This window comes from Entelurus aequoreus, linkage group LG03, assembly GCF_033978785.1.
Source record: "Entelurus aequoreus isolate RoL-2023_Sb linkage group LG03, RoL_Eaeq_v1.1, whole genome shotgun sequence".
In the NCBI taxonomy this organism is placed as follows: Eukaryota; Metazoa; Chordata; class Actinopteri; order Syngnathiformes; family Syngnathidae; genus Entelurus; species Entelurus aequoreus.
Genome location: NC_084733.1, coordinates 93,441,847 through 93,469,327, shown reverse-complemented (window position 1 = coordinate 93,469,327; position 27,481 = coordinate 93,441,847). Strand labels below are relative to the sequence as shown.

General features: G+C 39.7%; 1 protein-coding gene across 1 annotated transcript in view; it reads left to right on the top strand.

Annotated features, from left to right (window-relative positions):
* slc5a6a (solute carrier family 5 member 6a) overlaps window positions 1–27,066 on the top strand; it is a 62,674-nt gene extending 35,608 nt beyond the window's left edge. The window contains exons 6-17 of the mRNA XM_062043272.1: window positions 1,672–1,739; window positions 1,855–2,009; window positions 7,080–7,220; window positions 7,286–7,415; window positions 7,500–7,588; window positions 8,261–8,373; window positions 9,269–9,336; window positions 13,251–13,337; window positions 13,409–13,587; window positions 13,666–13,769; window positions 24,390–24,511; window positions 26,273–27,066. Of these exons, the coding sequence (XP_061899256.1) occupies window positions 1,672–1,739; window positions 1,855–2,009; window positions 7,080–7,220; window positions 7,286–7,415; window positions 7,500–7,588; window positions 8,261–8,373; window positions 9,269–9,336; window positions 13,251–13,337; window positions 13,409–13,587; window positions 13,666–13,769; window positions 24,390–24,511; window positions 26,273–26,458 (1,442 nt within the window). The 3' untranslated portion in view covers window positions 26,459–27,066. The remainder of the gene's footprint in view (window positions 1–1,671; window positions 1,740–1,854; window positions 2,010–7,079; window positions 7,221–7,285; window positions 7,416–7,499; window positions 7,589–8,260; window positions 8,374–9,268; window positions 9,337–13,250; window positions 13,338–13,408; window positions 13,588–13,665; window positions 13,770–24,389; window positions 24,512–26,272) is intronic.
* The last annotated feature ends 415 nt before the right edge of the window (window positions 27,067–27,481 follow it).

Here is a 27,481-nt window from a genome sequence, read left to right as displayed (position 1 = left end):
TGATGTATATAGTATATATTGTGTTTTTTATGTTGATTTAATTTGAAAAAAAAAATAAAAAATTTTTTTTTTTTTTTTTTAAACTTCTTGTGCGGCCGCGGCCCGGTACCAATCGGTCCACGGACCGGTACCGGGCCGCGGCCCGGTGGTTGGGCACCACTGCTTTAAGAGACATTTTAGCTTTTATATTTTATAAGATATATTTTTTGTAAGAACCACAATTAATAAATATATTTCAGTGAATAACTTATTGTTCAAATCTGTATATAAATATGTACATAAAGTGTTGTAATTATATTGTAAAATGGATGGATGGATGGACGTTTAAAACAAAACTGTTATTATTAATTAGTAAGTATACATTTTTTGAGCCTTTTTAGAGAAAATCATATCATTGTAGTAAATTATGCAAATTACTCGATGATGTCATGCTGACCACGCCCATGGCCACGCCCCCACCGCCACAGGTATCTTGGCAGTTTATGGGAAACACTGTACTCTCTGCACAGTCTTGCACCACGCTCTGCCAAAAGATTGCACTCCTCCTTCTTTATTTGACTTTCTCCCCCCCCCCCACCTGACCACAGCTGCTTCCAGAGGGAAGGGGGTCGTAAACAGCATTGCCTTTGGTTACCGAACAGTTCAAAAGAAGAGGTCGTAGAGTAGTTCAAAAAGAGTTTGTAAAATACTTCAAAAAGAGTTCGTCTGGAAATTGGGCAGATCCTGCCATCCGTCCGCTTTGAAGTCCCAGTGGAGTTTTACGAGCCGAGCCTTCCTCCTGTCTTTGCTATCACTTTTACCATCATATTTGTACATATCCTATTTGCTGATGTTGCTCTATTGTTGTGTTTGCTGTTGTTGTTGTTGTTGTTGTCTCTCTGTCTTATCCCCCTCGTGTCCCCACAATTCCCCCCTCTGTCTTCCTTTTTTTCTCTTTCTATCCCCTCCTGCTCCGGCCCGGCTGCACCAAATGATAATATAAATACATTTAAGAAGACACAATGAACCTTTTTGAGCGGGTTTGCGTATGATTGAGCGCACTTCTCCACCAACAACAATAAACGTATTAAATGAATACCACGGAGAGAAGCCAAGATTACTGCATCTAATAAAGTAGCTCCTTTGATGCATAGTACAGTCATACATGTTCCTGTTCTAATATGCGTCCATTATTATTATTATTAGGAAAGCAACATAGAATGTGGTTATACGGCAGAGAGCAAAGCCAAATCGCAAGAAAATGTTTGTATTTGACAAAATCGAGGTTCAAAACACCGAACTCTCTTATTAAACAAGACAAGAAGCAAGGAATCAAACAGAGACAGGATTCAATTTAGCTCATGAGGAGAGCGCGTGGTCCTGCACCCTCGTACGGTCGTAAACAGCAGCTGCACTGGGTCGTAAACAGTTCAAAGAAAAGGTGCTTGGAGCGGTGTCGGGTTTGCCCCCTCTCTGCTCGTAGATTCCGGGTCACGATAAGGTCCTTGTCCAAGATCTGAGAAACCGACACCTCTACGGCGCATTCCATCGCACACAGTGGAGGTTTACCTTTTGCTTGATAAAATCAAAGACAGCTTTTGTCTTCACGCTTGGCAACCTGAACTCACAGCAAACAAGTTGTATACGATTATTCTGACACATGTTTTATGGTGTTGTTTCATTGGCTTGCAGTCACTGGTTTTGACCTGTGGGGAGCAGTGCTTGCCATGGGACTCGTGTGCACCCTCTACACCGCTCTGGTGAGTCAGGAATGGCTAAACGCTTACCAAATGTACCAAAACCAGTGAAGTCGTCAGGTGAGATGAAGGAGAGCCGAGCGTGTTCAAGTCCGTGCGATTGCTCTCCCCCCCGCAGGGCGGCCTGAAGGCGGTGATGTGGACCGACGTGTTCCAGACCGTGGTCATGTTTGCCGGACAGCTGTCAGTCATCATTGTGGGGGCACACCAGGCCGGGGGCATCGGCGAGGTCTGGAGGAAAGCGATGAACGGCAGCCGCATCGCTGGACTGGAGTGAGTAAAACACGATTCTGACTTGTCCAGTCCTTCTTTCTACTAACCACGTTAGATTTCTAGTCGCCGATTTATATTTTAAACATCATAAATAAGAGCGTAGGAGGGAGGGTAAGTAAATATAGCGGGTAGGGCAGTGAATCTTTGGGAGCCACACAATTCCATTCTTGGGGTCACAAAAAAATCACAAGAAATGTACAAAAATGCACAAAAATATTTGTTATTCCATAACCGCACGTATAAGATCACAATATTCAATACATAAACATAAATATTTCCATTAGTATTGCTGCATCGTTTATCTTTTAATTGGCAGCGAGCGCCAGCCGGGTGTGGTGGTGGTGGTGGTGGTGGACAGGCTGGTACCGGATTGGCTAAAGCTAGAGCAGGATCTGTTTTTTTTAATATTATTACTTTGAACTGTTTTATATTTAAATTTTTTATCCTGTAAAAGCGTCTTTGAGTACTTTGAAAAGCGCTACACCAAATAAAATATATTATTATTATTATTATTATTATTAAAGATTCGATTCAGAATCGAACCTCTATTCAAAACGATTCTCGATTCAAAATAAATACTTTTTTTTTTTTTTATAACATTGAGTGCCAGTTCTATGATGAACTACATTCCTCCATGAAATAGATCCATTTCTATATTACTTAAAAGACAACTGGTTTTGTTTAATAAAATTCAACCCAAACATTCAATAAAGTCAAATACAAATAAGGCAACAAGAGAATATATACATACATATTAATATATATAATTATTGTGGAGGGGGGCGTGGTCCGGGGTGTGTAAGGCACCTCAAAGCCAGTGGCAGGTGAGTAGATTGCCCAGCTGGGGCTGATTATCTAATCACCTATCGCCTTTATTAGCAGCAGCTGGGACGAGACACGCGGTGTGAGTTGGAGCGAGAGAGAGAGAGACACGCCGAGAGAAAGACTGTAAACAAAAGACTGAAGAGTCGCAGAACTGTGTGCTGTTGTGGCGTGTGCGCCAATAAAACGATTCTCAAACTTGACTACAGGGCTCACGAAAGATCTATCGGACTAAGGAGAACCCTCACAGCAGAGAGACTTTTACAATGATATATATCATATTATGTTTATATGTATATATATATATATATATATATATATATATATATATATATATATATATATATATATATATATATATATATATATATATATATATATATGTATGTATATATATATATATATATATATATATGTATGTATATATATATATATATATATATATATATATATATATATGTATGTATATATATATATATATATATATATATATATATATATATATATATATATATATATATATGTATGTATATATATGTATGTATATATATATATATATATATATGTATGTATATATATGTATATATATATATATATATATATATATATATATATATATATATATATATATATATATATATATATATATATATATATGTATATATATATATGTATATATATATATATATATATGTATATATATATGTATTTATATACATATATATATATATGTGTGTATATGTATATATATATGTATTTATATACATATATATATATATATATGTGTGTATATGTATATATATATATATATATATATATATATATATATATATATATATATATATATATATATATATATGTGTGTATATATATATATATTTATAATTTGTATTTATTTATTAACGAAACAGACATTTTTTGTTAACATGTTAAAGGAGTTTAATGAAAATACAAGCATGTTTAACACATACAGTAATTTCATGTTGTAATTGTAAGCATGTTCAAAATAAACTCAAACCATAACATGCCCGTGACCTTCGATCACTCGGGCGGTACTGTGATGGTATGGGGGTGTGTTAGTGGCCAAGACATGGGTAACTCACACATCTGTGAAGGCACCATTAATGCTGAAAGGTACATACAGCTTTTGGAGCAACATATGTTGTTATCATGGACGCCCCTGCTTATTTCAGCAAGACGATGCCGAGCCAGGTGTTACAACAGCGTGCGGGTACTAGACTGGCCTGCCTGTAGTCCCGACACGGTTAAAATACGAGAAGTGAGACTGTTGAACAACTTAAGCTGTACATCAAGCAAGAATGGGAAAGAATTCCACTTCAAAAATGTGTCTCCTCACTTCCCAAACCTTTACTGAGTGTTGTTCAAAGGAAAGGCCATGTAACACACTGGTAAATAACACTAAATAATTGATTTGAGCTTGCTGAGGGAGCATGTTGCACTGTACTTACTGTACGGGTTTACCTGAATGTTCTGGATAGATTTGAGGTTTGCGTTACTAATTTGTGGATGAAAAGGACGGGGAAGAAGAAGTGGTGGTGAAAAGTGTACGTACACGTGTAAAGGACATCATGTCATGGCTGTCAATCATTTCTACAACTCTTATTTTGTTGTGATGCAGTGATTGGAGCACATACTTGTTGCTCACTAAAAACATTCATGAAGTTTGCTTCTTTTATGAATTTATTCTGAAAATGTGACTAATCAAAAGTATACATACAGCAATGTTAATATTTGCTTACATTAGGGATGTCCGATAATGGCTTTTTGCCGATATGCCGATATTGTCCAACTCTCAACCGATATATACAGTCGTGTATATTGTAGCGTCCCGGAAGAGTTAGTGCTGCAAGGGGTTCTGGGTATTTGTTGTGTTGTGTTTATGTTGTGTTACGGTGCGGATGTTCTCCCCAAATGTGTTTGTCATTCTTGTTTGGTGTGGGTTCACAGCGTGGCGCGTATTTGTAACAGTGTTAAAGTTGTTTATACGGATAACCCTCAGTGTGACCTGTATGGCTGTTGATCACGTATGCCTTGCATTCACTTGTGTGTGTGTGTGAGAAGCCGTAGATATTATGTGACTGGCAGTGCCTTTAAGGTTTATTGTACTTCTCCCTACGTCCGTGTACACAGCGGCCTTTTAAAAAGTCATACTTTTTACTTTTTGAAACTGATACCGATCATTTTGAAACCGATACCGATCATTTCCGATTAGGGATGTCCGATAATGGCTTTTTGCCGATATCCGATATGCCGATATTGTCCAACTCTTTAATACCGATATCAACCGATACCGATATCAACCGATATATACAGTCGTGGAATTAACACATTATTATGCCTAATTTGGACAACCAGGTATGGTGAAGATAAGGTAGTTTTTTTTAAAAATGAATCAAATAAAATAAGATAAATAAATTAAAAAAAAATTATTGAATAAAAAAGAAAGTAAAACAATATAAAAACAGTTACATAGAAACTAGTAATTAATGAAAATTTGTAAAATTAACTGTTAAAGGTTAGTACTATTAGTGGAGCAGCAGCACGCACAATCATGTGTGCTTACGGACTGTATCCCTTGCAGACTGTATTGATATATATTGATATATAATGTAGGAAGCAGAATATTAATAACAGAAAGAAATGGGGGGAGGGAGGTTTTTTGGGTTGGTGCACTAATTGTAAGTGTATCTTGTGTTTTTTATGTGGATTTAATAAAAAAAAACAAAAACAAAAAAAAAAAAACACGATACTGATAATAAAAAACCGATGCCGATAATTTCCGATATTACATTTTAACGCATTTATCGGCAGACCGATATTATCGGACATCTCTAGTTCCAAATGTAGCAAAACTAGACTAATTCAATTACTTTATAATTGGTTCAATTTGCAATGCCGTAAAAAAAAAAAAGGCACAATAACACCAGAAACAGATGCTAGATTTGTTGCCAGTTGTTTTTGATAAGAGTAATAAAAAAAGTAATTTAAGTACATTGAACAAAAGCAGCATCAAAATGAAATATTTGAGCAAAACAATATGTAAGAAAAAAATATGTTAGTACTATAATTAAATGTATGTATACATTTTTTTTGGCCTTTTTTCAAGAAAATATATGCATCATAGCTTATAATGTGATGATGTCATATTGACCACGCCCCCACCACCACAGGTATCTCGGCAATCTAAGCACAGTATCTTCAATGCCATCAGGGGGCGCCACGCCAGTGCCACAAATGGAGGAAAAAAAAAAGTTGGTACTATTATTTCTAAATACAAAAAATAATCCCACGTTAATTAAAATGCAAAGTAAAGCCTATTTAATAGAAATATTATTTGTTACAACATTATGCCCCCCCTCCCCCCGCACGGTGCGCCCCCCCCTCCCGTATCATGACTCTTTTTGGACGTCACCACTTAAAAAAATCAACACAAGATGTCAAAACGGCCAAAACTGTCAGGTGCCCAGGGAAGAAAAAAGAGAAAAGAAGAGGAGAAACGAGAAAAAGACAGAGGTAGCAGGTAGGTAACGTTAGCCTACATGAAATTATTTGTCTGTTACAGAATGTGATAGTAACCTTGCTTTTTAGCATTAAGCTAATGTTACATGATTCGGCAATTGCCAATCAATAAATAGCTAGTTCTGTTTAACGTCGGGTTAATATTGTGGAGGGGGCTAAATTGTTATGGAAAATAATAATGTAACGTTAGGTAATTACAGTACTCCCACCTTACATTCCTCAGGGACATTTGTATTAGATCTTTTAAGCAGGTGTTTTTTGTTGACATTGTTATTGCCTTCTGGTTAGCTAATGTTTGCCCTGCAGGTAATAGTCACTTTTCCACCCCATTATATATTAGGTATAGTTGTAAGCCTAGTTGTTAAAGTGCACATCATTAAGGTGGGGGGGGGGGGGGGTTTGGGTTGGTGCACTAATTGTAAGTGTATCTTGTGTTTTTTATGTGGATTTAATAAAAAAACCAAACAAAACGATACTGATAATAAAAAAACCGATACCGATAATTTCCGATATTACATTTTAACGCATTTATCGGCCAATAATATATCGGACATCTCTAGCTTCCATGTTCCTTGGCAAGTTGACCTGCAATAAGGCGCTTTTGGTAGCCATCCACAAGCTTCTGCTTGACCACTAAATTGCTGCAGTTCAGCTAAATGTGTTGCTTGTACGTTTTTTTTTTAACCTATTTGTGTGCTTTCTTTGTAGCCTAAATCCCGATCCTTTGGAGCGCCACACCTTTTGGACGCTGGGCGTGGGTGGAGTCTTCCTGATGCTGGCCCTGTACGGGGTCAACCAGGCCCAAGTCCAGCGATATCTCAGTTCCCGCACGGAGAAAGAGGCGGTCATGTGAGTGCCATGTTGCCTTTTTAAAAAAAAATCTTTACGGCATTCAACGTATCGTCTTCCTCCAGGTCCTGCTATGTTGTTTTCCCGTGCCAGCAGATAGTCCTATGTTTAGGGTGTCTGATGGGACTGGTCATGTTTGCTCGCTACGGAGAAGACAGCCCTTTAGATAAAGGCTACGTCAAAAGCAATGATCAGGTGAACTCTTATTTGTTGATTGATATCAAAGTCTTTGCAGCAGAGTAGAAGATACATCATCATCATGTGTGTTTTTTGGCACAGATGGTGTTGTACTTTGTGATGGATGTGTTCAAGGATCTTCCCGGACTCCCTGGCCTGTTTGTGGCCTGTCTCTTCAGTGGAGCTCTCAGGTAAACAACTCAGGGTAGTCAAATCCAGCATGGTTACCCGGCCTTTACCAACTACACACAGTCATGTCTTAGCATCGTTGCTATCGTGACAAACGGATCTGGTAAATGCCAAATAAATACATTTCAAAGTAAAACACAACCCCACCGGGATGCGGGTGGACTCAATTGGTTCTTGAACAAGGTTTGTAAACCGAAACATTCATAAATTGAAGCGCATTTCTCCAAAAGAAATAATGTCATTATTAATAATGGGTTCCAGCCTATTTTATTAAGTAACAAAGCCAAAAAAACAACACATTGAACTAACTTTAGTTACTTAGCTTTACACGCAGACACACTGTCACTAGCCCTGTGGTGCACTCAGTTTGAAATCACTAAACTCCTTCACTTTTAATAGCTAGGTGGCTACATTTATTAGGAATACAAAATAACTTGACCTCGTTGGTGTGTCACACGGTGGGTGGATGAAATGTTCGTACACCAGACAAGGTTCGTACACCCGAAGCATATTTTTTATTCGGCCCACGGTTTGTAAAGAGAAAAGTTTGCACAAGGAGGAATTGTAAATGGAGGTTGTGCTGCATCATCGACTGTGGTTGCAGATATTGAGAAGTGGTATCAATATTGAGAAGTGGTATCATTGATGTGTCTCGTGTCCTTCTGTCCTCCCAGCACCATCTCCTCAGCCTTCAACTCCCTGGCAACAGTAACTATGGAGGACCTCATTAAACCACATTTCCCAAACATGACTGAGTCCAAAGCCACGTTTCTGTCCAAAGGACTTGGTAAAGATGACTATCTCTATGATTTGGAATTGCTCTCTGAATGATCCAATGAAGTTTAAACTTCCACTAACTAGTTCATGAACTCATCACATGTAATACCAGTCTTGTGTGACGTTTTAACACCTGTGGAAACATGTCACTAGTGGATGTTAAAAAGGTTCAAAATGCAAAGAGAAGAAATAAGTTTAGATGAGCATAGTAACTAATTAGATGACCATAGTAACTAATTAGATGACCATAGTAACTAGTATATCATGCAAAAGCCCAGATTCCAACCATTGAAATACTTAGTATCGTTCAAGACTTAGAAAACATGAGTACACATCATAATGGCAGCTACACTTTCCATCTTGAAGATCTTAAATATGATTTGGGAATGTCCGGCGGGCCAGATTGAAAAGCTTAACGGGCCTTAGTTTGCCAAGGTCTGCCATAGGGGTTGCATCATTAGTTTGCCCAGGTCTGCCATAGGGGTTGCATCATTAGTTTGCCCAGGTCTGCCATAGGGGTTGCATCATTAGTTTGCCCAGGTCTGCCATAGGGGTTGCATCATTAGTTTGCCCAGGTCTGCCATAGGGCTTGCATCATTAGTTTGCCCAGGTCTGCCATAGGGCTTGCATCATTAGTTTGCCCAGGGGGTTGCATCATTAGTTTGCCCAGGTCTGCCATAGGGGTTGCATCATTAGTTTGCCAAGGGGGTTGCATCATTAGTTTGCCCAGGTCTGCCATAGGGGTTGCATCATTAGTTTGCCAAGGGGGTTGCATCATTAGTTTGCCCAGGTCTGCCATAGGGGTTGCATCATTAGTTTGCCAAGGGGGTTGCATCATTTTGATGGCATGTTTTTGTTTCACTTTTGCATGACGTGTATTAATGTATGCTTCATTTCTCCCACAGCTCTGGCTTATGGTCTGGTATGTCTGGCCATGGCCTACCTGGCCTCCCTGATGGGGTCTGTGTTGCAGGTAACATTATTTGTTCTCTCTAATACAAGCAGGAGTGGGCATTGCTGATGATGATAGTACTTTAAGGCCATTTTAAAAAAACAACATTTTCTTTGGTCCTTAGTTTTTTGTCAATAAAAATCAGAGCTTTTGGAGAATTGTCTTTAGAGTTGGAAAAACCCCATATTTTTTGGCTGGAGATGTATGTGTGGATATTGCATATGTTTAAGAGTTATTTTTGAAATTCATAATCATGTTTGAATCAGCTCATATTTTTCCATGTATACTCTGTATACCAGTTTCTCTTTGTCTTCAGATTGCCTGTTTAGACAGGGTCGTAAACCATCAGGAATGTGAACACAACCCCCAAGTCTCTCTTCTTATCAGTGTTGAGAGGAGGGGGGGGAGATGGGGGCTTTCTTTGTGTGAAAAGAGTTGCTTTTTCCTTTGGAATGCCAGATCAACTTGGGCTGCGCATTCGTATGTGTTGTTCGAGGCTGGTCTCTATTCTCAAATATTTGACAATAAAATTACAAAATACCTATTCTGTGCTGGGTGGTACCTTTGAGTCAGTTTATATGTCATCTAAGGAACTTGGGACTGACCAGCGCTTTACATCCCACTTGGAGGAACATCTGGTCAAACGCAACATATGTCATCACTCATATCTTGTATAACTACGAGCTAGGGTTGTCCCGATACCAATAATTTAGTACCGGTACCAAAATGTATATCGATACTTTTCCAAATAAATCAGAAAATATTACACTACATTAAACACTCACAGTCAAAGAACAATTTTACAAGGTTAAAATGTAAATGAAAAGGAATTGAAATGGCATCGACCCTGAAGGGAACGTCTCCCCTGTGCTCCTCCACTAGTCTGCACCGGACCGAACAGCAGGACAGGTGTAACAACTACATTATTACTTTTTTACAACTCCTGGTGCAGATCTGAATGTTCATTATTTAAATGTTTACCTAAGTTTAAAGCAAAGGTGCTAATACTAATCGCCACATTTGGCGAGGCGTGTCGTGAGAGTAGCGTATGTGTGTGTGTGTGTGTGCCCCTTTAAGAATGGCAGTATGTGGGGTGAGTGAGTGAGCAAGTTAGGAGAGGTAGCGGTTGTGGAAATGATTAAAAAAAAAGTGACCGAGGCGATGGACTGACACACCCTCCGGCATCGACCGGTAGCTCGCGGTCGACGTAATGGGCACCCCTGCTTTAAAGTTAAAGTTAAAGTACCAATGATTGGTTAGAGTGTCCGCCCTGAGGTGGGTAGGTTGTGAGTTCAAACCCTGTCCGAGTCATACCAAAGACTATAAAAATGGGAGCCATTACCTCCCTGCTTGGCACTCAGCATCAAGGGTTGGAATTGGGGGTTAAAATCACCAAAAATGATTCCAGGGCGTGGCCACCGCTGCTGCCCACTGCTCCCCTCACCTCCCAGGGGGTGAACAAGGGGATGGGTCAAATGCGGATGACAAATTTCACCACACCTAGTGTGTGTGTGTGTGTGACTATCATTGGTACTTTAACTTGAACTTTAGTACTTCATACGCTGTAAAAAATAAAATAAAATTTAAAAAAAGCATGCGACTCTGTAAAAAATGACTCACACAAAAAAAGAATCAGTGTAAAGTGTGGAGGATGCATATATGTTTAAGAGTTCTTTCTTTTTACATAGCCATGTTTAGAGTAGCTAGTACTTTTCCTTTGTATATTCTACCAGTTTCTCTTTGTCTTCAGATATCTGTTTAGTGTCTTAAACCATCAGGATTGTGAAGACCTCCCCCGCTGGTTCCTTATCAGTGTTGCGAGGGGGGAAATGGGGGTTTTCTTTGTGTGCAAAGGAGTTGGCTTTTCCGTTGGAATGGCAGATCACCTAGAGTAGCCGATATGAATGTATTGGTTAAGATGATCTCCTGAAATTTCAGTAAAGCTTGAAAATATTCCAATTCTGTCTTGATGGTCCTTCTTACTCAGCATATATGTCATGGAAAGAACTTGGGATTGACCAGTAACTTAGATTCTTAGAGAAAGAACTTGGGATTGACCAGTAACTTAGATTCTTAGAGAAAGAACTTGGGATTGACCAGTAACTTGGATTCTTAGAGAAAGAATTTGGGATTGACCAGTAACTTAGATTCTTAGAGAAAGAACTTGGGATTGACCAGTAATTTAGATTCTTAGAGGAAGAACTTGGGATTGACCAGTAATTTAGATTCTTAGAGAAAGAACTTGGGATTGACCAGTAACTTAGATTCTTAGAGAAAGAATTTGGGATTGACCAGTAACTTAGATTCTTAGAGAAAGAACTTGGGATTGACCAGTAACTTGGATTCTTAGAGAAAGAACTTGGGATTGACCAGTAACTTAGATTCTTAGAGAAAGAACTTGGGATTGACCAGTAACTTAGATTCTTAGAGAAAGAACTTGGGATTGACCAGTAACTTGGATTCTTAGAGAAAGAACTTGGGATTGACCAGTAACTTAGATTCTTAGAGAAAGAATTTGGGATTGACCAGTAACTTGGATTCTTAGAGAAAGAATTTGGGATTGACCAGTAACTTAGATTCTTAGAGAAAGAACTTGGGATTGACCAGTAATTTAGATTCTTAGAGGAAGAACTTGGGATTGACCAGTAATTTAGATTCTTAGAGAAAGAACTTGGGATTGACCAGTAACTTAGATTCTTAGAGAAAGAATTTGGGATTGACCAGTAACTTAGATTCTTAGAGAAAGAACTTGGGATTGACCAGTAACTTGGATTCTTAGAGAAAGAACTTGGGATTGACCAGTAACTTAGATTCTTAGAGAAAGAACTTGGGATTGACCAGTAACTTAGATTCTTAGAGAAAGAACTTGGGATTGACCAGTAACTTGGATTCTTAGAGAAAGAACTTGGGATTGACCAGTAACTTAGATTCTTAGAGAAAGAATTTGGGATTGACCAGTAATTTAGATTCTTAGAGGAAGAACTTGGGATTGACCAGTAACTTAGATTCTTAGAGAAAGAACTTGGGATTGACCAGTAACTTAGATTCTTAGAGAAAGAATTTAGGATTGACCAGTAACTTAGTTTCTTAGAGGAAGAACTTGGGATTGACCAGTAACTTAGTTTCTTAGAGGAAGAACTTGGGATTGACCAGTAACTTAGATTCTTAGAGAAAGAACTTGGGATTGACCAGTAACTTAGATTCTTAGAGGAAGAACTTGGGATTGACCAGTAACTTAGTTTCTTAGAGGAAGAACTTGGGATTGACCAGTAACTTAGTTTCTTAGAGGAAGAACTTGGGATTGACCAGTAACTTAGTTTCTTAGAGGAAGAACTTGGGATTGACCAGTAACTTAGTTTCTTAGAGGAAGAACTTGGGATTGACCAGTAACTTAGATTCTTAGAGGAAGAACTTGGGATTGACCAGTAACTTAGATTCTTAGAGAAAGAACTTGGGATTGACCAGTAACTTAGATTCTTAGAGAAAGAATTTAGGATTGACCAGTAACTTAGTTTCTTAGAGGAAGAACTTGGGATTGACCAGTAACTTAGTTTCTTAGAGGAAGAACTTGGGATTGACCAGTAACTTAGATTCTTAGAGAAAGAACTTGGGATTGACCAGTAACTTACATTCTTAGAGGAAGAACTTGGGATTGACCAGTAACTTAGTTTCTTAGAGGAAGAACTTGGGATTGACCAGTAACTTAGTTTCTTAGAGGAAGAACTTGGGATTGACCAGTAACTTAGTTTCTTAGAGGAAGAACTTGGGATTGACCAGTAACTTAGATTCTTAGAGGAAGAACTTGGGATTGACCAGTGACTTAGATTCTTAGAGGAAGAAGTGGTCCGACGCAACAAAAGTGAAGCGTGTTGTAGCGAGGGAACACTGCATCGTTGTATGGTACACTTGTTACTTACCCTCCTCTCCACCCTCAGGCCGCCTTGAGCATCTTTGGGATGGTGGGTGGCCCCCTGCTGGGTGTCTTCTGTCTGGGAATGTTCTTCCCCTGGGCCAACTCCATTGTAAGTCAGCATGTCGCCATCCCATAATGTCAGTCAGCATGGTCGGTAACCGCCTTCTCCTCCCCCCCCAGGGGGCGCTGGTTGGACTAGCAGCAGGCCTCACCATGGCTTTCTGGGTTGGCATCGGCAGTTTTCTAATGCGGGTGCAGAGCTCGGTCCCGCCGCTGGGCACCGTGGCTCCGCCCCCTTTTGAGAACATGACTACTGCGGTCTTGACCTCGCTGGTCAACGCGACCACCCCCAGACCCAGGTACTACACCCCGACACCGGACCTTGTGACGGAACATCACTAAAATGTCAATATTTTTGTCCTTCTCTCACCTGTCAGGCGGACAGGTGTAGAAGCTCTTTATTCCTTGTCCTACATGTGGTACAGTGCTCACAACTCCACCGTTGTGGTGGTGGTGGGGCTGATTGTCAGCCTGCTCACAGGTAAGTACTTATTATGTCATATTTATTATTTGACCTATTTCAGCCTATGTAGGGTTGACCCTAGAGATGTCCGATAATGGCTTTTTTGCCGATATTCCGATATTGTCCAACTCTTAATTACCGATAATAGGGATGTCCGAAATGGCTTTTTTCCGATATTCCGATATTGTCCAACTCTTAATTACCGATACTAGGGATGTCCGATAATGGCTTTTTTGCCGATATTCAGATATTGTCCAACTCTTAATTACCGATACTAGGGATGTCCGATAATGGCTTTTTTGCCGATATTCCGATATTGTCCAACTCTTAATTACAGATACTAGGGATGTCCGATAATGGCTTTTTTGCCGATATTCCGATATTGTCCAAGTCTTAATTACCGATACTAGGGATGTCCGATAATGGCTTTTTTGCCGATATTGTCCAACTCTTAATTACCGATACTAGGGATGTCCGATAATGGCTTTTTTGCCAATATTCCGATATTGTCCAACTCTTAATTACCGATACTAGGGATGTCCGATAATGGCTTTTTTGCCGATATTCCGATATTGTCCAACTCTTAATTACCGATACTAGGGATGTCCGATAATGGCTTTTTTGCCGATATTCCGATATTGTCCAACTCTTAATTACCGATACTAGGGATGTCCGATAATGGCTTTTTTGCCGATATTCCGATATTGTCCAACTCTTAATTACCGATACTAGGGATGTCCGATAATGGCTTTTTTGCCGATATTCCGATATTGTCCAACTCTTAATTACCGATACTAGGGATGTCCGATAATGGCTTTTTTGCCGATATTGTCCGACTCTTAATTACAGATACTAGGGATGTCCGATAATGGCTTTTTTGCCGATATTCCGATATTGTCCGACTCTTAATTACCGATACTAGGGATGTCCGATAATGGCTTTTTTGCCGATATTCCGATATTGTCCGACTCTTAATTACAGATACTAGGGATGTCCGATAATGGCTTTTTTGCCGATATTCCGATATTGTCCGACTCTTAATTACCGATACTAGGGATGTCCGATAATGGCTTTTTTGCAGATATTCCGATATTGTCCGACTCTTAATTACCGATACTAGGCATGTCCGATAATGGCTTTTTTGCCGATATTCCGATATTGTCCCACTCTTAATTACCGATACTAGGGATGTCCGATAATGGCTTTTTTGCCGATATTCCGATATTGTCCGACTCTTAATTACCGATACTAGGGATGTCCGATAATGGCTTTTTTGCCGATATTCCGATATCGTCCGACTCTTAATTACCGATACTAGGGATGTCCGATAATGGCTTTTTTGCCGATATTCCGATATCGTCCGACTCTTAATTACCGATACTAGGGATGTCCGATAATGGCTTTTTTGCCGATATTCCGATATCGTCCGACTCTTAATTACCGATACTAGGGATGTCCGATAATGGCTGTTTTGCCGATATTCCGATATCGTCCGACTCTTAATTACAGATACTAGGGATGTCCGATAATGGCTGTTTTGCCGATATTCCGATATCGTCCGACTCTTAATTACCGATACTAGGGATGTCCGATAATGGCTTTTTTGCCGATATTCCGATATCGTCCGACTCTTAATTACCGATACTAGGGATGTCCGATAATGGCTTTTTTGCTGATATTCCGATATCGTCCGACTCTTAATTACCGATACTAGGGATGTCCGATAATGGCTTTTTTGCCGATATTCCGATATTGTCCAACTTTTAATTACCGATACTAGGGATGTCCGATAATGGCTTTTTTGCCGATATTCCGATATTGTCCAACTTTTAATTACCGATACTAGGGATGTCTGATAATGGCTTTTTTGCCGATATTCCGATATTGTCCAACTCTTAATTACCGATACTAGGGATGTCCGATAATGGCTTTTTTGCCGATATTACAATATCGTCCAACTCTTAATTACAGATACTAGGGATGTCCGATAATGGCTTTTTTGCCGATATTACGATATCGTCCAACTCTTAATTACCGATACTAGGGATGTCCGATAATGGCTTTTTTGCCGATATTCCGATATCGTCCAACTCTTAATTACCGATACTAGGGATGTCCGATAATGGCTTTTTTGCCGATATTCCGATATCGTCCAACTCTTAATTACCGATACTAGGGATGTCCGATAATGGCTTTTTTGCCGATATTCCGATATCGTCCAACTCTTAATTACCGATACTAGGGATGTCCGATAATGGCTTTTTGCCGATATCCGATATGCCGATATTGTCCAACTCTTTAATTACAGATACCGATATCAACCGATACCGATATCAACTGATATATACAGTCGTGGAATTAACACATTATTATGCCTAATTTGGACAACCAGGTATGGTGAAGATAAGGTACTTTTAAAAAAAAATAAAAAAAATAAGATAACTAAATTAAAAACATTTTCTTGAATAAAAAAGAAAGTAAAACAATATAAAAACAGTTACATAGAAACTAGTAATTAATGAAAATGAGTAAAATGAAGTGTTAAAGGTTAGTACTATTAGTGGAGCAGCAGCACGCACAATCATGTGTGCTTACAGACTGTATCCCTTGCAGACTGTATTGATATATATTGATATATAATGTAGGAAGCAGAATATTAATAACAGAAAGAAACAACCCTTTGTGTGAATGAGTGTAAATGGGGGAGGGAGGTTTTTTGGGTTGGTGCACTAATTGTAAGTGTATCTTGTGTTTTTTAATCCAACTTTTTTTATTGGCATTTTCAAATACAGAAAAAAGTGCAAGTCGAAACAGTACAATTTTAAAGTCAGAAAATTCTTCACACCCTTTCCCTTAAAACCCAAATCCCCACCCACCCTCCCACCCCACTCAGGTCACACCAACAAGGGACATATGGCACAATCATATAACAAGTAAGACGACAAAGACAGACATCCTCACATACACACATACGAGGCCAGAGACAGACAAACAGGCTGAAAGGAGAGAAAGGGAGAAAATAAAATAAAAATAAAATACAATTAAATAAAATTAAAATAATAATAATAAATAAAAGGGAGATTATTCCTCATCTGCGTCTGGGGATAAATCAAGAGAGTTGACATACAGCAAGAAAGGACTCCATGAGCTTTCAAACGCTTGAGCTGAGCCTTTTAGCGAAAACCTAAGTTTTTCTAGTTTTAGATTGTAGAGAACCTCTCTAATCCATCGGCCGTGTGATGGAGGGCGAGCCAGCTTCCAATTAAACAAAATCAATCGCCTGGCCAGCAAGGTCGTAAAAGCAACAGCGCCTTTTAATGATACCGGGCACATGTTATCGGGGCATACGCCAAAAATGGCTGATAATGGGTTGGGGGGAAAGTTTTGACCGTATGCTTTCCCGATCGTGTCAAAAATATCCTCCCAAAAGGAACATAGTTTAGAGCAGGACCAGAACATATGGACATGGTCGGCCGGAGATTGTTTGCAGGTATTGCTAACAGTGGGGTAGATTTTGGATAGTTTTGAGTTAGTGTAATGAATTGTATGGATTACTTTGCATTGGATGAGACTATGGCGGGCACATATTGAGGAGGAGTGAAGCAGTTTCAGGGCAGAGTCCCAGTGTTGGTCGGATATGTTGGTATTAAGATGGCTCTCCCACGAGGCTCTTATCACTGATAGACAGTTTGGAGCAACTGAACTTAAAGAGGTATATAACACAGAGATACATTTTTTATGATTAGGGCTCAAAGATAACAATGTATCTATAAGAGTTTCCGGAGGACGATTCGGAAAGTGTGGGAACTGTTTCTTTACGAAGTCCCTCGCCTGAAAAAAACAAAAAAGGTGGGAGTTCGGCAAATGGTATTTGGAAGAGAGTTCAGTGAAGGATGAGAACACTCCGTCTGCATAGAGGTCTTTCACAGTGGTGATGCCATGATCGTGCCAAGTCATGAATGCGGGGTCCGTACGGGAAGGTTTAAATAATTGGTTTTTAAGTAGCGGGGTCAATATAGATGGGCCCTGAAAACCCAAGTGTTTACGTAGCTGGTTCCATATTTTAATGGAGATCAATACAATGGTGTTTGCGCCTTCAATTTTAAATGGGAAAGGGAGTGATGAGCATAAGCAAGAGTGCAATGAGGAGTGTGGGATCGCCGTTTCGAGGGATACCCAGGCCGGGAGGGTCTGAGAGCCTCCATCCATCCAGTATAGGAGTTTCTGTACGTTAGCCGCCCAATAGTATTGTCTAAAATTGGGGAGTGCAAGCCCTCCTTCAGATTTGGGGGATTGTAGGACCGACTTGCGGATTCGGGCCGATCCGGCCCCCCATAAAAATTTGGATATTGATTTGTCTAATTTATCGAAAAATGATTTAGTAATAAATATGGGGATATGTTGAAAAAGGTAGAGGAATTTAGGCAGAGTGATCATCTTGATCAGATTGATCCGGCCGGCGAGAGAAAGTGGTAAAACAGACCAGCGGGCAAAGTTCTTGTCCATCTTTTCAATTAGAGGTAAAAAATTTGCCCGGAGCATATCAGACATAGCCGGAGTAATAAGGATTCCCAAGTAATGAATCCCGTCATGTGCCCATTTGAATGCCGCTAAAGATCGTGGTAACTGTTTAGCTAAGGAATTAATCGGAAACAGCTCACTTTTTTGGTAGTTAAGTTTGTAGCCCGAGTGTGTGCCAAACCGCTCCAGAATGTCAAATATTACCGGGAGCGAGCTAGCAGGGTCCGAGATGTACAAGAGCAGGTCATCCGCATAAAGCGAGACTTTGTGCAGCGTGTCCGACCGGGTGATACCTTTAAAGCCTGCCTCCGCGCGCAGCCAAAGAGCAAGGGGTTCTATCGCAATAGCAAACAGTAATGGAGACAACGGGCAACCTTGTCTAGTGCCTCTTTTAAGAAACATTGGGGCAGATAGTGTATTATTTGTACATACCGAAGCTACCGGGGACGAGTACAAAAGTTTAACCCAGAGAATGAAATCCTCATTAAAACCAAACCGACCCATCACTTCAAATAGATACTCCCATTCAACCCTGTCAAAGGCTTTCTCCGCATCGAGGGATACTACCACCTCCGGGGTCGAGGGGTTTGGCGAATGGATAATGTTTAGGAGGCGCCGAGTGTTGTGTGAGGATTGCCGGCCTAGCATAAAACCTGTTTGATCCAACGAGATGATGGAAGGCATCACCCCTTGGAGCCGGAGAGCGAGAACCTTGGATAGAATTTTTAGATCTACATTTAAGAGCGAAATTGGTCTATAGCTGCTGCAAAGCAGGGGGTCTTTTTCTTTTTTTAGGATGAGAGAAATGGTGGCCCTCGATAAGGTTTCTGGGAGGCGATGCTGCAGAAAAGCTTCATTATACATGTCTCTTACAGCCGGAGCAAGAACACTGGAGAAGTTTTGTAATATTCTGCACTAAAGCCATCCGGGCCGGGTGATTTATTGCTCTGTAATGATTTGATGGCTTCCGTAATCTCAATGACACTAATGGGCTGGCCCAGGCCCCTCGCAGCCCCACATTCTATCTGGGGGAATGTTGTATCGCTAAACAGTTCATCTGAGGAAGGGGGGCAGTCTGAGGTATATAATGTTGTATAAAATGCAGCAAATGTTTCATTAATCTTAGCTGGATCAGTATGTAGTTCTCCTGTGTTAGAGCGAATAGACGTGATTAGTCTCGAAGATGCTTCCTCCCTGACCCGGTGGGCTAAGAGCCTGCCAGCTTTTTCCCCAGATTCAAAAAATCGTTGTCTGGATTTGAGCAGTTGTAATTTCGCTCTATTGACAGACATAAGGTCAAAGTCAGTTTGTAGGCGAAGGCGTTCTTTATATAGTGTCGGGTCTGGGTTTGAAGCGTACTTATCGTCAAGATCCTTAATCTTGCGGAGCAGCTCAGTGATTTGAATGGTCTCTGTCTTATTTAGGTTTGAAACAAAAGATATAAGTTGACCTCTAATATAGGCTTTAGATGCCTCCCACAGTATACCTCTTCCGATTTCTGGTGAGTCGTTCAGTTCGAAAAAACACTTAATTTGATCTTGTAGGAAATTCTTATAACGGTCTTCTGCTAATAAGGCTGAGTTGAATCGCCATTGTTTAAGGGGTCTAGGTTGAGTGTCCATATTGATGTCTACTGAGGTGGGGGCATGATCCCAGATTACAATACTATGGTAATTACATGTTTTGGTTTTGGAAAGTAGTCTATTGTCGAGGAGAAAGAAGTCTATCCGAGTGTAAGTGTGATGTACATGGGAGAAATAGGAACATTGTTTAATTGTAGGGGAGGCATGTCTCCACGGGTCTGTAAGACCTAACTGTTTAGCGAAAGTATTCAGTGTTTTAGCTGAATTAGATAAGGGAGCCAGTTTGTTAGATGATCGATCCAGTACAGGATCCTGCACCAGGTTAAAGTCCCCGCCCATAATGATAAAATGGTTTCCAATGTTCGGAAATGATGTAAACAATTTAGTCACATAAGAACTGTCATCCCAGTTGGGTCCATAAACGCTAGCGAGTATGACTGGGGTGCCTTGCAGCTTGCAATAATATAACGACCAGCCGGGTCTGCTACAATTTGATTGAGTTCGAACGAAATATTTTTACGAATAAGGATAGCTGTGCCCCTGGCCCTTTTGTTGAATTTTGAATGGAAAATATGGCTGATCCAGCCTCTTTTAAGTCGTGAAATCTCTCTGTTGCGAAGGTGGGTCTCCTGAATGAAAAATATATCTCCTTTCAGGTGTTGCAAATGGGTCAAGACCCTCCCTATTTTAGTGGCGCTCCCCACTCCCCTCACATTCCATGAAACAAATCTAAGTGTATTACTGGCACTTGTCATACCTCACCATGTCCGACTAGGAGAGCAGAACGGGCTGATGTATACACGCGGGTCAGGAGGGGGGCTGATGCATGATAACTGGGAACTGCAGAGAGTACTGGTAAGAGGGGGGGATGAAACAGAAGCGTGAGAGGAAGGAATGAGGAGATAAACAAACCCATAAAAACACATACATATAGAAAACACAACAGACTCACACACGTACTCGCAGACACAACAACATACAACAATGCCAGGTGGGTTAAACCTGGGAACCACCTACAGGGCCATCGTCCCAGGACCTGAGAACCTCATTGTCGAAACTGAACCTTAAGTGTCCTTTTCACAGCAGTGCGCTTATCTTGTGTTTTTTATGTGGATTTAATTTTTTTTTAAAACCAAAAAAACGATACTGATAATAAAAAAACCGATACCGATAATTTCCGATATTACATTTTAATGCATTTATCGGCCGATAATATCGGCAGACCGATATTATCGGACATCTCTATTTCCGATATAACATTTTAAAGCATTTATCGGACATCCCTAATTTCAGCCTATGTAGGGTTGTCCCCATACCAAAATGTTGGTACCGGTACCAACATTTATTATCTAAATAAAGGGGACCACAAAAAATGTTCATTATTGTCTTTATTGGAACCAAAAATGTTAGTGTACATGAAACATATGTTTATTGAACTCAAACTTATAATAAATAATTCACCCTTATACAATATCCTGCCCTAATACCCGACTGTGCAATATTACCCTTCCAGTGCAATACATCCGACACTGATTGTTATTACTCCGGTATTCTTTTCTTGTTCTGTATATTGCACAGTATTTTGTATATTATACAGGATTGCTTATTATTTTTATTAGATAGTAGTCTGTTTATTTAAATTCTTATTTTTTTTAATCTTTATTACTTCTTGTGTCATTTATTTTTATCCCATATTTGTTTCCACTAAGTTGGAGTCCTTAATCTCGTTATATGCAAATATAATGACAATAAAGTCCATTCTATTCTATTCTATTATTGTCATTTAGTCCTTAAATAAAATAGTGAACATACTAGACAACTAGAGATGTCCGATAATATCGGTCTGCCGATATTATCGGCCGATAAATGCGTAAAAATGTAATATCGGAAATTATCGGTATCGTTTTTTTTATTATCAGTATCGTTTTTTTTTTTTTTTTTTTTTAATTAAATCCACATAAAAAACACAATATACACTTACAATTAGTGCACCAACCCAAAAAACCTCCCTCCCCCATTTACACTCATTCACACAAAAGGGTTGTTTCTTTCTGTTATTAATATTCTGCTTCCTACATTATATATCAATATATATCAATACAGTCTGCAAGGGATACAGTCCGTAAGCACACATGATTGTGCGTGCTGCTGCTCCACTAATAGTACTAACCTTTAACACTTCATTTTACTCATTTTCATTCATTACTAGTTTCTATGTAACTGTTTTTATATTGTTTTACTTTCTTTTTTATTCAAGAAAATGTTTTTAATTTATTAGGGTCCACCCTGTAACCAGTACAAAGGAACCTATTGTTATTGTAAGGTTTTATTATTCTTTATTATTATTATTCCGCAGCTTTGCGGACTACTTTGCCCCCCTTAACATGCTTCAAAACTCACCAAATTTTTCGCACACATAAAAAAACGCGAACAAAACTCTTTGGTAAAAAAGCCAAACCCCAAAAATCACAATTGCTCTCTATCGCCCCCTAGGAAGAAAACTGCCTCTAACTCCCAGTACGAATGTCGTAGAAACATGAAACAAAAAGCTCTATGTAGGTCTTTTTTAGACTTTTCTTCGGGCAAAAATTAACAGGAAGTTGGCAATTCCCTGTTCAAGACTAAAAATGACTAAAAACACTCATTTTTGCTTTTTGAGCTGTAATTTGACCCCCTTAAAATACTTCAAAACTCACCAAACTTCTCACACACATCAGGACTGGTGGAAATTGCGATCTAAAAAAAACCCGAACCCCAAAACTCAAAATTGTGCTCTACATAATTTTTGAATAAAACAGAGACAAAACTGCTCCCCAGAGGAAAACTCAGACAAAACTGCTTGTCTTAGAGACATGAAACAAATACCTCTACGTAGGTCTCGCCTAGACCTACATTTCATAGATTGACATCCTTCAGCAAAAATCAACAGGAAGTTTGCTATTCCTCCTTCAAAACTAAATTTTTGTTACAACCGGTCACCAAACATCAAACGTTATCTCCTCTGAGCGCGTTTGTCGTTTCGGCTTCAAACTGCTACAGGAGAGAGATTGAACCCTTCTGATTAAAAGTTGACGAAAGAGTTTTGATTCGTGCTACCGTTTAGATTTTACGAGCCTTCAAAGACCCGCAGCACTAAAGTTGCTCCGCTGCTGTGATTTTACGCGCCGTCAAAGAAAACAACCACTGTGCCGCGGCACCTAGGAAAAAGACACAGACACAACTTCCTCTAACTCCCAGTACGAATATCGTAGAGACACGAAACAAAAACCTCTATGTAGGTCTCACCCAGGACTACCACTGGACAAAAGTATTGGGACACCTAGGACTAGCACCTGCCAAAAGGCGGACCCGACCAACGCTGCTTGCAGCTTTAATTTATCTTATTTTATTTGATTCATTTTTTTAAAAAGGACCTTATCTTCACCATACCTGGTTGTCCAAATTAGGCATAATAATGTGTTAATTCCACGACTGTATATATCGGTTTATATCGGTATCGGTTGATATCGGTATCGGTAATTAAAGAGTTGGACAATATCGGAATATCGGATATCGGCAAAAAGCCATTATCGGACATCCCTATAGACAACTTGTCTTTTAGTAGTAAGTAAACAAACAAAGACTCCTAATTAGTCTGCAGTAACATATTGTGTCATTTATACACCTATTATTTTGTACACATTATGAGGGACAAACTGTAAAAAATGGATTATTAATCTACTTGTTCATTTACTGTTAATATCCGCTTACTTTCTGTTTGAACATGTTCTATCTACACTTCTGTTCAAATGTAATAATCACTTATTCTTCTCTTCTTTGATACTTGACATTAGTTTTGGATGATACCACACATTTAGGTATGGATCTGATACCAAGTAGTTACAGGATCATACATTGGTCATATTCAAAGTCCTCACATATTTACTGACTTTATAAACATAATATACATTTTAAAAAAAAGGAAAAAAGTTTAAGTGATGCTAAAAAATATCGATGTAGTCATAGTAGTATGTATCAACGCTCCTGTACTTGGTATCATTACAGTGGATGTCAGGTGTAGATCCACCCGTGGCGTTTGTTTACATTGTGACGGCGGTGAGCTATTGTATCCTCCTACGGTGTGTAGTGAAGCATGTTTAGATATTCCTCGTCCTCCAGTGATAATGATACTTGTAAGAAACTTGCTTTATTTGTCGCCATGGAGACCAGGATTAGTGGTTTAGAAGTAGCTAATAAATAAAGTAGCGTACGGTGTAGCTCTAGCTTAGATCTGTAAGTAGTCTCCATACGGAAGCGGTAAAAACCACACCGTGGCTGAGGGGGTGGAGACGCGGTTGAAGGGGGCGTGGCCTGGAGGAGGGCTTCACCACGTAAACATTTTGAAGAGACGGGCCCAAAGCAGCTTAAAAATGGTCGATAAAACAACATTTATGCAAGATTTTGAGGTGGGAAATCATTATATGACCCCTTTAAGGCTTAACACTTACTTCTTGTTTTTGACCTTTTTATTTCTTCTAAACTGTCCTTCACACAGGACCGATGAAGGAGAAGCAGCTCACCCCAGGAACGGTTTATCCGGTTTTGGGGAATCTGCTTTTCTTCCTGTCTGAGCGATACAAAGAGAAGCTGTGCTGCGTCACCCCGCTGGCACAAAAGGTAAGTTTCTTTCCCACCGTGCCTTTAATGCACCCGCTCTGTAGGACTGCAGGAGAGTGGGAAAGTGGACCAATGAAATTGTTGAAATTCACTCACACAATCATTGAGCCATTTAGCGCAATATGCACTCACCCTCATCATGAAAACGACGACTTGGCTATTTAACAAGGAAATATTTATTGAGCCATTTAGCGCACTGTGCACTCACCCTCACCATGAAAACGATCGACTTAGCTATTTGACAAGGAAATAACAATCATTGAGCCATTTAGCGTGCTATGCACTCACCCTCATCATGAAAACGATCGACTTAGCTATTCAACAAGGAAATAACAATCATTGAGCCATTTAGCGTGCTATGCACTCACCCTCATCATGAAAACGATCGACTTAGCTATTCAACAAGGAAATAACAATCATTGAGCCATTTAGCGCACTACGCACTCACCGTCATGAAAACGATCGACTGAGCTATTTAACAAGGAAATAACAATCATTGAGCCATTTAGTGCAATATGCACTCACCCTCATCATGAAAACGATCAACTTAGCTATTAACAAGGAAATAATCATTGAGCCATTTAGCCCACCGTCACCATGAAAACGATCGACTTAGCTATTTAACAAGGAAATATTTATTGAGCCATTTAGCGCACTATGCACTTAACCTCATCATGAAAACGATCGACTTAGCTATTTGACAAGGAAATAACAATCATTGAGCCATTTAGCGTGCTATGCACTCACCCTCATCATGAAAACGATTGACTTTGTTATTTCCTTGTTAAATAGCTAAGTCAATTGTTTTCATGATGTGGGTGAGTGCATAGCACGCTAAATGGCTCAATGAGTATTTCCTTGTTAAATAGCGATCATTCCCGCGACCCCGAAAGGGATAAGTGGTAGAAGATGGATAGATGGAGCCATTTAGCGCGCTATGCACTCACCCACATCATGAAAACGATCTATTTAGCTATTTAACAAGGAAATAACAATCATTGAGCCATTTAGTGCAATATGCACTCACCCTCATCATGAAAACGATCGACTTAGCTATTTAACAAGGAAGTAATCATTGAGCCATTTAGTCCAATATACGCTTACCCTCACCATGAAAACGATCGACTTAGCTATTTAACAAGGAAATATTTATTGAGCCATTTAGTCCAATATACACTTACCCTCACCATGAAAACGATCGACTTAGCTATTTAACAAGGAAATATTTATTGAGCCATTTAGCGCACTGTGCACTCACCCACACCATGAAAACGATCGACTTAGCTATTGAACAAGGAAATACTAATTATTGAGCCATTTAGCGCACTACGCACTCACCACCATGAAACTCATCGACTTAGCTATTTAACAAGGAAATAACAATCATTGAGCCATCTAGCGTGCTATGCACTCACCCTCATCATGAAAACGATCGACTTTGTTATTTCCTTGTTAAATAGCTAAGTCAATTGTTTTCATGATGTGGGTGAGTGCATAGCGCGCTAAATGGCTCAATGAGTATTTCCTTGTTAAATAGCGATCATTCCCGCGACCCCGAAAGGGATAAGTGGTAGAAGATGGATGGATGGATGGATGGAGCCATTTAGCGCACTATGCACTCACCCACATCATGAAAACGATCAACTTAGCTATTTAACAAGGAAATAACAACAACAACAACAACAAATCCCTTTGGAGAACCTTTGCCATTAAAGTGGCAAACTGCCTTTCAAGTCTTTCTCTCCTTCCTTCCTCCACCAGCCCAAAGAAGTGAACACACCTTACGAGCGGGACAAGACGGGTGAGAATGGAGCTGCGTACTGCAAAGAGGACACGGTCACGGAGGACAAAGAAATGGAGAGTGACAGCGCCCAGGATGAGGAGAGCAGAGCGAGTCGGCCCTTGTGTCAGCTGACCGCTCACAGTGTGGAGGAGACGGCCCTCTAGTCCTCTCTCTTGGCAACTAGACCGTGGGCAACCTGGACGGCCGTCCAATTAGAGCTCCGTTTGCTCAGACGTCCGCAACTAAATCCGGTTTTGGGAGAATTCCACGCCAGTGAGTAAAAGTGGGCTACTGCAATAATTAAGTTATTTGAACTGTTGGGTGAAGTCGTGGTACTTTTTAAAAGATCTATTTTTAATCTCCAAAGACGAGACCATAAAGTAGCACTTTGCACCGACCTTCCTGATCTGCCCTCGGTCTAAAGAGCAGACGGACGTAGCTCTTCTCTGACGGCAAGTTCGCTACAAAATGTCTCATATGGGTTATTTTTCTAGTGACGATTGACCTACAGTACAGTCCGAGAGTTTGGACTCACCTTCTCCTCATTCAATGCCTGTTCTTTTTTTTTTCATGACTATTTACAAACTACAAAAGTAGTCACGTTGTGTAAATATCTTGTCTTTGCCGTCTATTCAATTGAATAGAAGTTGAAAAGGATTTGTTGTATTCTCTTAATATTTACCAGGAAAACTATCGACTTAGCTATTTAACAAGGAAATAGCAACCATTGAGCCATTTAGCGCATTATGCACTCACCCTCATCTCACGAAAATGATCAACTTAGCTACAGTATTTAACAAGGAAATAACAACCATTGAGCCATTTAGCCCGTTATGCACTCACCCTCATCTCACGAAAATGATCGACTTAGCTACAGTATTTAACAAGGAAATAACAACCATTGAGCCATTTAGTGCATTGTGCACTCACCCTCATCTCACGAAAATGATCGACTTAGCTACCGTATTTAACAAGGAAATAACAACCATTGAGCCATTTAGCGCATTGTGCACTCACCCTCATCTCACGAAAATGATCGACTTAGCTACCGTATTTAACAAGGAAATAACAACCATTGAGCCATTTAGCGCATTATGCACTCACCCTCATCTCACGAAAATGATCGACTTAGCTATTTAACAAGGTAATAACAACCATTGAGCCATTTAGCCCATTATGCACTCACC